Genomic DNA, 13,446 nt, shown 5'->3' with positions numbered 1-13,446 from the left:
CAAATATCCAAACTATAGCAACTTAGATAAAACTGACTCACATATTTATATTTCTAGGCCAGATTTATCTTCTGAACTCCAGATCAGTAGATCTGTTTAGTAATCTCTTCACTTGATTAGTAAGAAACCAATTCAGACTCATTGTGTTCAGAACAAAACTACTGTCCCTCTTGCAAACCCTGCGCTCTTCCAGTCGTCAAATTGAGTAAGATTAAAAACAGAGAGTTAACTTTAATCATCCAATTGGCTGTTTGTTTGTTGTTGTTGTTTTGGGACAGGGTCTTGCTCTGTCCCAGGCTGCAGTGCAGGGGTGCCATCTCGGGTTGCTGCAACTTCCGGCTTCCAGTCAAGTGGTCCTCCAGGCTCCCAAGTAGCTGAGACCACAGGCTCACGCCACCACACCTAGCTAGATTTTGTATTTTTAGTAGAGATGGGGTCTCGCCATGTTGCCCAGTCTGGTCTTGAACTCCTGCACTCAAGCCATCTGCCCACCTCAGTCTCCCAAAGTGCTGGGATTATAGGCAAGAGCTACTGCACCTTGCCAATTGTCCATTTGTGATTATTGAAGTCATCACAACTACTCCTAGATGCATCTGCTAAATGTTTCTTGAATCTGTGTCTCTCATCTATACTGACACCACCATGTGCCATAATTCCTTCACTATTCTAATGAATAACTTCCTAACCAATCTCTCCTCCTCAAACTCACTATTTCCCTGCTACTGCCCTCCTGCCTCAACTTAAAACAATATCAGAATTGCAGGCTAGACATAGTGGCTCACACCTGCAATCTTCCTTGGGAAGCTGAGGCAGGAGGATCACTTGAGCTCAGGAGTTCAAGACCAGCCTGGATGACATAGAGAGACCCCATCTCTCAAAAAAAAAAATTTTTTTAAAAGAATTTCCATTGCTTTTAGATAAATTCCAAACCCTTTATCATCACAAGTTTGGCCTGGCCTGGTTGCAACCTGTATCTTCAGAGAAATCTTCCACAGTATTTGTCCTTACTCTCTAAGCTTTGGCCACAGTGACCTTCTTCCAATTCTTCACGTATATTTCTTCCTACAACAACACCTTTGTATATGCTGTTCTTTCTGTCTGGAATAATCTCATTTTTCTCTTGTTTTAATTAATTCTAACAACCCTTGATATCTCATTTAAAGATCTCTCTTATTCCTATTACATCTTCTTAAAAAACAGATGATCAGTCCAGGCATGGTGGTACATGCCTGTAATCCCAGCACTTTGATAGGTCAAAGTGGGCAGATCACTTGAGGCTGGGAGTTTGAGACCAGCCTGGGCAATATGGCAAGACCCAGCCTCTACTAAAAATTAAAAAATTAACCATGTGTGGTGGCACACACTTGTGATCCCAGCCACTCAGAGGCTGAGGCATGAGAATCACTTGAACCCAGGAGGTGGAGGTTGCAGTGAGCTGAGATTGCACCACTGCATTCTAGCCTGGGTGGCAGAGTAAGACTGTCTCAAAAAAAAAAAAAAAAAAAAAAGAAAGACAAAAAAGAAGCAAAACAAAATAACAGACTGATTATCTCTTAATAGTTTGGTTGTAAGTGTACCTTAATATGGTGATTTTTAGACATTAAGCTCAATCAGAACAGGAACTATGTGTTTTCATACTTACTATGGTATCCCTAGCTATGGCGCTAGGAGCTCAACAAATGAATGGAAGAATTGAAACTGATTGGGAAAAATATATGCACAATGACTTGATATGGTAACCAATATAGGTCTTCATAGAATGAATGAGGAGAAAGTTTGTTTTTTGTTTTTTTTTGAGACAGGGTCACACTCTGTAGGCCAGGCTAGAGTGCAGTGGTGCAACCTTGGCTCACTGAAAACTCTGTGAATGAGGAGAAACTTAATCTGGTTCTAAGAAAGTAAGAATCATAGGACCGAAAAAACCTGCAAATGTACCATATTTAATTTCATATTTTAAAAGTATTTCCAAAGCACAATCCTAGTGTTTACATCAGAGCATTCATTACAATGAAAATAAAACCAGAAAGCGTTCAAATATGAGAAGACAGATTCGTCTATGAGGATTATCAGGAATTAATTTATAGTAGAAAATGACAAAGCTATTTCTTACAATGCTCAATAAAGAGCAAAAAAGATATTTTAACAAGAACTTGAATTCATTTGTGTTTTAAACCCTTGGTTTCATATGCTATAAATATTAAGATAAAATTTTTCATTATACTTTATCATTAAGTAAAAATCTAATTTAATAAAATGTTCATACATAGTAAGTGCTTAAGTAAAATAAATAAGAATGGTTGATAATTTCTCTTGAGAAATTGATAGGAATTTCTGTTTCAGTTTTTAAAAGTTCTTTAATTTTGATAAGTAACCTAAGAATATCTAAGCTATTATATAATTTTAAAATAGATTGAAACTTATTTCATATGTATTCATTTCTTACAGCCAAAAATTATAAATAAGAGTAAAGAAGTAAAGGCTTGCAAAATAATAGTTTTGATAATATTTTAAGCACCAGCCATTGGGAAAAAATTTTAATTAATAGGTTGTTGATAAAAACCCAATCCAGTTCTCTTAAATCCAGGGAATATTAAATTCCTTTGTAATAAAATAGTCTACTTGAAACTCATAGATATGTCCAATGTGCTGATAAAAAGTAAAACTTAGCACATCGATCTATTTTTCTAGTGGACCAAGACTGTTGGGAGATTTAATAAATATGCCCCTGGTGTGTAGTCCCTAATGCAACCTAAGAGAATTATAACTGTATGCCCAGTTAAGTTACTAAGCCTGTAAGAGGACTTCAGAATTAAGCAAATAATTAAATACCCTCGTAACAATTCAACTCAACTTATAAATTTGTAGTTTTGTCTTATCTCAGTTAAATTTTTAAGACATTCTTACTGGTTTTTTTTTTTTTTTTTTGAAATTGCTAAAATAATGTGTGATTGTCAGTGTGTTGGAATTTACTGAAGATTTTGCCTACCTCCCATTTGTTGAGTGTGCATTATGTACCTGGCTCTGTAGGAGGGACTTTAATTCATTTCATTGGTTCTTAAGAACAACCACATAAGGTTAAAAAGCTCCCCAAAGTTAGAGTTTACTTAAGTATTTAAACCTGGGTCTTTCTGTCTTCAAAATACCAGAATTCTCTATAGCTATGCCACACTTCCTTTCAGCTCTGTAAACTGCATAGGCTCACTTATTTTTTCAAATCTGTAAAAGTCTGTAAAACTTGTCTGATGTCTGTAAAACATCATCAACTTTAAATATGATTTTTTTTTTTATGGGGAAAAAGAGAAACCGAATAATGTATACTTTGATTTTTCAGGCACACTCCAATTTTAGAAAAGTTAAATGTGAAAAAGAAAACAAGCTCATGGATCTCAAAAGTATCTGTGATTTATTATCTCCACTAGCAGTAAGCAATATTCATGGTCTTCCAAAAATAAAGAAATATAGTATTGGGCATTTAGTAATTGAAAATTATTCTATTTAAAATAGCAGCGTAACAATGAGATACTTAAACATTAATGTAAAAAGTTTAAAACCTATACTGAAAACTTTAAAATCTTAATAAAGACAATGAAATATGATTTGAATAAATGAAATGACTACCACATTCTTAAGTGGAAACACTTAATAACCCAAGAATGTCAATTTTTCTGCAAATTAATATATAAACCTAAATTGAATTCCAATGCAATTCATTTTATAATTACATGAAATGATCTATAAATTTATATGAAAGAATAAAGCTCAAAAATAGCCAAGGGGTATATTAAAGAGAAAAATAGGGAAGTAGGGCATTCCTTTACCAGATACTAAAAATTTTAAGACATCGTTGTAATCAATAGGTGTGGTATTGCTTTAAGAAAAGACAAATAAATTAGTTGAAGGGAAAAGACAGTTTAGAAATAAATTTCCACATAAATGATAATGTAATATATGACAAAGGTGGTATTTCAACTTGTTGGGAAAAGAAATTTTAAAAATAATTGATGTTGGCACAACTGGTTCTCCATCTAGAAGACAATTAAATTGAACCTATACCTCATATCATATGTATATATATAATTACAGATAGATTAAATAAATATATATATTATATATGTAAATAGATATACATATAAATATATATATAATTACAGATAGATTAAAACTTAAATGTACAAGGCAAAATGCTTAGGAGAATATTTAGAAGACCTAAGAGTTTTTAATTAAGAAAAGACACCCAGACTAGAAAACATAGACATACTTGATTCAAGAAAAATTAAAGCCTTTTAATTGGTAAAGCATCCTGTGATTGAAAGAAATATAAAACAATTTGAAAAAAATATTTTTACTAAAGAGGATGGATGAAAGGTTAATATCTTTAATAACATTTATAATGCACGAAGCACTCTTACAAATAAGAAAATGGGCAATAAATATAGATAATTCAAAGAAGAACAAATCCAAATGGCTAGCAATATATTTTTTAATATATATATATAGAGCATTTAATATATTTTGAGCATTTTTTAAATGCTCAAATTCATTAGTAATCAGAAACTTCAAAACGAAATAACAAGGAACCAATAATTGGTACAATAAAAAGGAACATAGTACCTATTACGAACTGGCAGGAGCAGTAGGTAATGAGGTTATGGGAAATGGTACTCACGAATGGCTGGTAGAATTATGAATTGTTACAGCCTTTTGCAAAATAATGAGGCAATACTTAGTAAAGAGTACATATCTTTTTCTGACCTGGAGATTTCATTCATTAGAATCTAACACTTATAAATGAAAACATAAGTAGGTAAGAATATGTGTGCAAGTTATTGGCCTTCTTAAAAAGAATATATGTACAAAGTCATTGTCTGTGGGTACAGACATAGAGGAGGAAGGCAGACATAAAAATCTTCTTGGCATAACCTCTCTGGCAAAGTGGCTTCTGGGTTTAGAGTAGCTCTCCTGAGAAGAGGTAGCTGTAAGCCATTAGCAGCCAGTGCTCACAGGATTTGGGGATGGGTACACTAGGCCAATTCAAATGGGACCTGGGTGGGACATCAACCTCCTCCACTACACTCTCTACAGGCATAGTATGTGACTGTTAAAGAAAGGAATTAGCATTTTCAGTTGACTTAGAGACTTTTGTGAAAAAAGCAGATCAAAGTTATATAAAATGATCTTTTTTTTTTTTTTTTACAAAAGCATGTACAAAATTTTTCTTCATATGTCTTTATATAAATTATCTGAGCATAGAGAAAATATGGTTCAACACCCAATAGGTCATTTTTTCTGTTTTTGTTTGTTTTTTAGGCAGAGTCTCACTCTGTTGCCCAGGCTGGAGTGCAGTGGCACAATATTGGCTCACTGCAACCTCTACCTGTTGGGTTCAGGCTATCCTCCTGTCTCAGTCTCCCGAGTAGCTGGGATTACAGGTGCACACCACCATGCCCATCTAAATTTTGTATTTTTCATAGAAACAGGTTTTCGCTATGTTGGCCAGACTGGTCTTGAACTCCTGACCTCAAGTGATCCGCCTGCTTCAGCCTCCCAAAGTGCTGGGATTACGGGCAAGAGCCACTGCGCCCAGCTCCAGTAACTAGTTTATATGTAATATAAACTATTACATATAGTGCAGGAGAGCAAGAATGAAGATGATGCAGGTAGAAAAGGGGAGTAGGGAAGAATGTCACATCTAGGGCAATTTAAGGAAAAAAAGAGAAAAAAGAGACAAAAGAGACTGCACCCTACAGAAAAAAGACAATTATAATCAAAGAATGACAATAAATGGAGAAATGATTTGATAAATTTGGTGGTAAAAGCTAGCATTGGTGCCTTCTGTCCACATTGGGCACACAGTTGGCCTTCCCTGTGGCAGGATCCACATCTGTGGATTCAACCAACTGTGAATGGGAAATATTTGAAATAACAAAAATAAAAAATACAGTATAACAATTATTTACATAGCATTTACATTGTCTTAGGTATTATAAGTAATCTAGAGATGATTTAAAGTATACAGGAGGATGTGTGTAGGTTACATGCAAATATTGTGCCATTTTACATAAGGAACTTGATATCCAAGGAGGTCCAGGAACTAATGTCCCAAGAATACCCAGGGATGACTGTATTTTACTTTCTGTGTAACTGTAGCCCAGGATAAGAATTTACATCCTGGCAGTTTTTTACCATCTGTGGTGAATTGAATGATATCCCCTCAAAAGATATGTCCAAAGACCTAAGTCCTGCTACCTGTGAATGTGACATTATTTGGAAACGGGGTCTTTGCAAATGCAATTAAGGATCTTGAGATGATATCATACTGGATTTAAGGTGGGCCCTAAATCCCATAACTGGTGTCTTTGTAAGAGAAAGGAGAGGGATATTTGACACACAGAGAGGGAGGGGGAAGGCCATGTGAATACAAGGGCAGATTGTAGTGGTGACAGCTACTATAGGCTGGAGAAGGTAAGGAATGATTAACCCTAGAGCCTCTGGAGGGAGCATAGCCCTGCCAAGACTTTGATGAAAAACTTCTAGCCTCTAAAATAGAGAGAATAAATTTCTGTTGTTTTAAGCCACTACTTTTATGGCAATTGTTACGGAAGCTCTAAAAAACTAATATACCATCCCATTTCATAGATGCCATAAGAATTGAAGGTAGTAAAAACTTAAGAGCAATAGTTTGTTTATTGTTTGAATTCCTCATACTACATAGATGTTTTGCTGCTGCTTGTGAGTGACAAATCAACAGACGGGTACAAAACTGTGCCATTAAGAAGGCATCATGTCTAGCTGGGGGATGTGTGGCTGAACATTCAGCCCATGAAGAGCGGCTATGCATTTGCTCTAAAGATTACCCAAATATGTACACATCTTTGATGATGCCTATGAGAAAATAAATACAAAAATAAAAATGCACATGAGAAAGATAAACTTACTGATAGAAAATGTGGAAGGCGTTTCAGAGCATTTGACTAGTGTACTAGAAATGGAAGGCAATCTATTATACAATGGTCTTCGAGAAGTCACATCAATATATCCCAACCACAGTGTGAAAGTGCTCCTTTTCCCAAACTTTTGCCAACAATAGTTATTATCTTTGCCAATTTAGTAACTGAAAATGGACTCTCCTTTTACAATTAATATTTTTAAAAATCACTGGGGGTAGATAATACCATTTCTTTCCATTTCCAGTACACTTGGACCCAGAAATCCGAATTATATTTATTTATCCTGAAGAAATAATCAGGGATATGGGAAAACAATATATACAATATGTTCACTGCATCGTTGCTTATATTAACACAAAAATTTTGAAAACAACCCAAAGTTTTACTAATACCAATTTATTAACTAAATTATGGTATAACCTTTTTAATTAAAATGTCTTCAGGCATTAAAAATGATGTAATATACTCCATTTACCCAGATGTGATTATTACACATTGTATGCCTGCATCAAAATATCTTATATACTCCATAAATATATACACCTACCAGGTACCCATGAAAGTTAAAAGAAAAGTGATGTAATAACAGAATGCTTAGAATTATATAGGTGTATGATGTTCATGACATATTAAGTAAAAGGAACAGATTATAAAACAGAACATACTGTATGATCATCTTTTTGGAAAAATCCTTGCAGAAAAAAAACTGAAATGATACATAGAAAATGTAAACAGTGATTATTATCTCTGGAGATAGTAGGAATACACTTGACTTTAGTGTGTGTGTGTGTGTGGTCTGATTCACATTTTCCCAGTTTTCTATTACGACATGTTTAATTTATAAAATTAATAATTAAAAAAAACAAAAATCTCGGCCAGGCGCGGTGGGTCATACCAGTAATCCCAGCACTTTGGGAGGCCGACACGGGCAGATCATCTGAGGTCAGGAGTTCGAGATCAGCCTGACCAACTTGGAGAAACTCCATCTCTACTAAAAATACAGAAGTAGCCGGGCATGGTGGCATATGCCTGTAATCCCAGCTACTTGGGAGGCTGAGTCAGGAGAATGGCTTGAACCCAGGAGGCAGAGGTTGCAGTGAGCTGAGATCGCGCCATTGCACTCCAGCCTGGGCAACGAGAGCAAAACTTCATCTCAAAAAAAAAAAAAAAAAAAATTCTCCCTAACTAGATGATCAACTCCTTGAGTGCGGAGACTGTGAACAAATTTCTATGTTGTTTTTTCTCTTCTCACCACCAAATACGCTTGACTATCCTATCTGGCAAACAGAAAGAGCTCAACTAATACTTCCCAAAATGAAATCACAATACTCAAAACAAAGTCAAGGTAGCTAAAAGAAGATGTTTATTGTAAGTATTTTCTCAGAGAATTTTTAATAGGAGATTGTCAAGCTGTTTTATTTCCTTCTAAATTCACACTTTATTACAGGTAATAGTATTCCATGACTTTTAGTGCGCCAAGTCTAATCGTCTCTCCAACAAAAGGCTTCATTTACATTTAGGAATAGTTTTCAGGGATTGCATTCTCTTTCATGAGTATTAAAGCAGCATATGAATCTATTTATAATCCAAATGCAGGCTGACATTGGGTTTAGGTGCATCTAAATTCAAATTCTGTAGATGATTGGCAAAAATTTCCATCATGGGATACCATAGTTACTAAATGGAAGCACTTAGCTACATGAAAAAAATATAAAGATATCAGATATTTAAAATTGACTTTTGCTTCAGATTAAGAGATAGGTTTATTTAGACAGCTGAAATGGGGCTTTGTAGGAGTTGTTTAGTCTCTTTGACTATTCCCCAAAGATTGTCAGGAAGGAATAACCTAACTAATCGTATGTTTTGTCAAGGCCTGCATTGATTTTTGTATATGATAATTTAAAATAACCTGCATAATGTATGTGACTGTAAACAATATTATTTTATTTTAAAGTTATCCAAAGAACTGCTCAACAATATGAACAACAATATGAAAATACGGAGTACAATGGCCAATTTACGGGTACTTAAAATCCCTCGTCTACCATGTAAATGCCTAAGTAGCTTTGATAATACAAACTAAATGAGTTCAAGGATACCTATGATAAAAGATATTAATGTTATATAGTTTAAATATCTTGTGTAAAATACTTCACTTATATAAAGTGCTTCAGTCTAACAGTTGATTTACAATGTCTAACATGTAAAGACTCTCTAATATTGTACAAATAAATGGAGGAATTAAAGAGTAGGATATCTATAAGACTAAATAAGTATTTGATTAAAAATTTCCTTTAATTTGCTCTAGCTCTCCACTTTTTTCCTTGCTGCTAAAATCCTAACGTCTTTTGATTAATGAGATGATAATCCTGTTGGACTCCTATGGTTCAATAATGTTTAATGCTACTTGTCCTGAGAGTCCCACGAAAGTACTGAGCAGCTGTCACTGACTTCATTCTCTTCAGCATACTCTCCCTTTCCTTTTCCACAGCTATCAGGGTTTCCCATTCTCTCTCCTGAGGTACTTCATAATGCAATATTCAGACCTCAATCTTACTTCAAGTCACAAAACACTGCCTCAGGCTTACCTTAGTTGCTATTTTTACTTATCATTTATTTCTGCCAAAAGGAACGCCTCTGAAATTATTTTCATCAACAATTTTCATTTCACGTTTTATCATCTAAGTTTGAATGCTAATTTTCTTGAACTATAGAGGAAGGTTTTATTTTTTCTTTTTTTTCTATTTTCGGTGTTTTCTGCTAAGGATTATTACAACTTTAGGAAACACAGAGGCATTTATAAATATATTTTAACTAATTTGTGACATATTCAAAATAAGAGCATTACTGTTTCACCAAGGAATGTAATCAAATTTTATGGCAAAGCTAAAAATGATAGAATTTAAAAAATGGCTATCATGGAAAGTGGAAACCCCTAATCTATGAGATCAATTGGAGAGGTTCACGGTGTCACCCCTTCTTGGAGGAACTTGACAAAAATGCAGGATAAGGCCAAGGAGAACTAGGACAATTCCCAATTCCGATGTGACACACCTTCTTCAGTGACCATTGTATAAAGGTACAGAGATAAAGGGCACGGAGAATACTTCTTTTAGGTTGGGGTGATAATAAAAATGTAAAGGCATGGCATCAAGAATGCTTTTTTCCATTTATGTGACCAAGTTTTCAGTAATTTATTACAAATAAGCTTTCCCCCTGCCTTTATTAGACAGCTATTGCTGTATAAGAAAGTACACCCCAAATTTGACTTAAAACAACATTTATTATCTCATAGATTTTGTGAGTCAGGAACCAACCTGGGAGTAGCTTAGCTGGCTTTTTTGCTTCAGGGTCTCTTGTGTGGCAGGGCTATACTCATCTCAAGGTTCCACTGGGGAGAACCTGCTTTCAAATTCACTCTTGTGGTTGTTGGTACGATTCAGTTCCTTTTGAGCGGCTGGCTAGAAGCCTCCCTCAACCCCTTACTATGTGGGCCTCTCCAGGGGACAGTTCCCAACATGACAGCTGGCTTTCATTGAGAGAGAAGGCATCAAGAGATACACTCATCTTTTTACCACCAAATATCAGTGACATCCTGTCCCTTCTGCTGTATTCTATTCATTAGAAGCTAGTCACTAGGTCCCACCTACACCCAGAGAGTGAACTGACAAGAAATGAGATTATTGGGAACCATCGTAGAGGCTGCCTACCACATACAAAATACATCCCCCCTACTCCTCAGATCCTCAAAAATTTCACTTTTGCACTACAACATCAGCTCAAAGTTCAGAATCTCATAACTGGAATCAAGTCAGGGTGATCTCATAATTGGAATCACCCCAGGCTTCCTCAGGGAGTAGTTCTTTATGTACAGTTCCTGGAACACAGTTGCTTTCCATCTGTAGACCCATGAAACTAGAGAAAATTGATCTACCTTCTACTCACAGCATAAAATTATGAATAAGGCATAGCCATGACCATCACTGTAACATTCTGTCCACAAAGCTAGGAAATGAGAGACATAAAGGAGTCACGAAGTCTAGCCTATGCTCAAGGGGAGGAAATTATGCAAGATCTGAAACCAGGAGGTGAGGATTACTGGGGGCCACCTTAGAGGCTGCCTACCACACTGCCCTTCTATTTGATTCTAATAATAAAAGAAGTAAAACTTTTGATATATATTTTATGAGACTTCAGGTGGGGCTGATATTTAACATATATGGATGGCATTGCTATTTGTATTGCTAGCTTTTTCCTTTGCCTCAGAGTAAAAATTCTTTTTGATTATGAGTATATTGGAGGAAATGGTTGAACAATTCTATTTCTCTTTATCATGGCTATAGATCTGATCACTGACTATTAGGTTGGTTTGTTTCCCAAAAATTTCCAAAATGTTTTCCTAAAGTTTCATATAACATTTGTTATAGCTCCATGCTTATTCATGTGGCTGCCTTCTATATTTCTGCTTCAATTTATCAATACATCTTACATTTGCATAAAATTCAAGTTCCATCCCTTGGGGAAACATAGTGTCTCTATTTTGAACATGGGAGCGTTTCTAGTTTCTTTTTCATACTATTGACTAGAGAAATAACGTCCCCTTCCTTCATGTTGCTTTCTGAAGTCCTGGTAGAATACTCCTCATTTTTCTTCCTTTTTCTATCAGTCTGTAGTTCTCAACCAACGATTTTGCTCTCCGGGGAACATTTGGCAATGTCTGGAGACATTCTTGGTTGCCACAACAGGAGTGTGCTACTGGCATCTAGTGTGCAGAGGCCAGGGATGCTGCTAAATAAGCTGTAATGCACAGGGCAGCCTCTGCACAACAAAGAATTATGGGGTCCAGAACATCAATAATGCCAAGGTTGAGAAACCCCAGTGTAAAACAAACCAGTTCTTCCTCCCACTTTAAAAATGAAGACATTACAACGTTGCTTTAGCCTTGGTTACTATATAAATCTTTTTTTCCCCCAAAAGCAAATATTTCCCACAAATAACAAAAATGTGGAGTTGAGCTATAAACTACAAATTGCAGCAAACCAGGTTCTACTCAATTACCTAACCACTGAAGAATATAGCCTGAAATAAAGGGCATGGAGAAAAGTGAAATTTTACTCAATGTGGTTTGAATACTTCTTTTGACTGAGCAATATATGCTGAATGTTTTGTGACACTCTGAGATCTAGTTTTATACTTTAAGCATATGTAATTACTACTAACTAGAAAATATCTAAGACATGTATATCCAAACTAGAGCATGGATTAGGAGTCTTTTTATTTGTTTGCTCTCAAAATGATGCCAAAATAACAACAAAAATTTAGAACAATGTACAGCAGTCACTATAGAATCCCTAAGATAACTATAATATTTTAAAATAAATAATGCTTCATATTTTTATTTCATAGCATTTCTATTCACTAATCACCTTTTTTCCTAAATAAGTGTATCTATAATTTTATGAGTCATTTGTCCTAATATGTAGAACAGGCCTTTGGGAGAGAACAAATACACTCACAATTTTTCTTAATTGCCACCAGACTAGTTTATTTGTTTCTTTCATAATACAAACATGCTATTCTCTTAGTTTTTATCTTCAATAACGTATGAAAGATCCAAAATCAAATTGGCTGTCTCTACAGCCACCTGTAGGCCACCAAGCTTTGCAGTCAAACAATCCAAGGTCAGGTTGCTGGCTGAGCCCACAGTTTCATGTGGAAGGCAGGTTTGTGGCACAAAAGGATGATGTGTGCTTCTTAAGAAAGACCAGCTGAGTTCTTCCTGGCTATTGTATAATCCACAGCCACACTGTGAAAGCAAATCTTGCCAGTTAGCAACACAGGGAGAATCTGCCTGAACTGACCAAAGGTGTCCATACTTCATGTCAGTGAGAATTTCACCTCCATCATGTTCTAAAGAGCCAACAACAGATTCTAGGGCACTGCAAAATGCTTCAGCAATTAGCTGAAGTTCTGTTTGAGTACATTCATCATCTTTGAGAATGCTTTCGGGGTCTCTGTGAGTCTAAAGAGTAATAAAAACATTGAGAACACATACAAAGCAATTAATATAAACTGTTTCAGAAAAATAAGATACTGAATCAAAATCTTATTCCTAAAGTTACTACTTACTTTCATTTAATTTGGGGTTTGGCACAATGCTAATGGGCTTGTATGGGTCAGTCGGCCAGGCTGCAAACCCTTAACTAGGTTGGTTATAGTAAAAATGTATATACTACCAGTCATGTTACCAGAATGAGTGACTCAGGATGACCCCATCATCAGCTTATTCTGAATGAGGCGTGGTAGTGCCTCTTTAATACATGAAGGACAAGGCATAATGCATGTATTACAGGTTTCTCTGCACACAAGAGAAAGTTCCTGAAGACTGATGTCCCAAATGATGTACTTATTTATCTCTGCAAAATGTTTGAGATTTGTTTAAAATGAGAATGCACACATTTTTATTTGGAAATCATGATGTAAATTTTCACATCAATGT

At 35.4% G+C, this 13,446-nt stretch overlaps 1 protein-coding gene across 3 annotated transcripts in view; it reads right to left on the bottom strand.

Annotated features, from left to right (window-relative positions):
- Positions 1–12,465: 12,465 nt before the first annotated feature.
- MKKS (McKusick-Kaufman syndrome) overlaps positions 12,466–13,446 on the bottom strand; it is a 29,465-nt gene continuing 28,484 nt past the window's right edge. For all 3 annotated transcript variants that reach the window (XM_033185605.1, XM_033185608.1, XM_033185607.1), the window contains one exon: positions 12,466–12,969. In XM_033185605.1, the coding sequence (XP_033041496.1) occupies positions 12,529–12,969 (441 nt within the window). In that variant the 3' untranslated portion in view covers positions 12,466–12,528. The remainder of the gene's footprint in view (positions 12,970–13,446) is intronic.

This window comes from Trachypithecus francoisi, unplaced genomic scaffold (assembly GCF_009764315.1).
Source record: "Trachypithecus francoisi isolate TF-2019V2 unplaced genomic scaffold, Tfra_2.0 Lachesis_group21, whole genome shotgun sequence".
Taxonomy (NCBI): Eukaryota; Metazoa; Chordata; class Mammalia; order Primates; family Cercopithecidae; genus Trachypithecus; species Trachypithecus francoisi.
The sequence above is the reverse complement of the archived record's forward strand: the minus strand, read 5'-3'. Positions and strand labels throughout refer to the sequence as shown.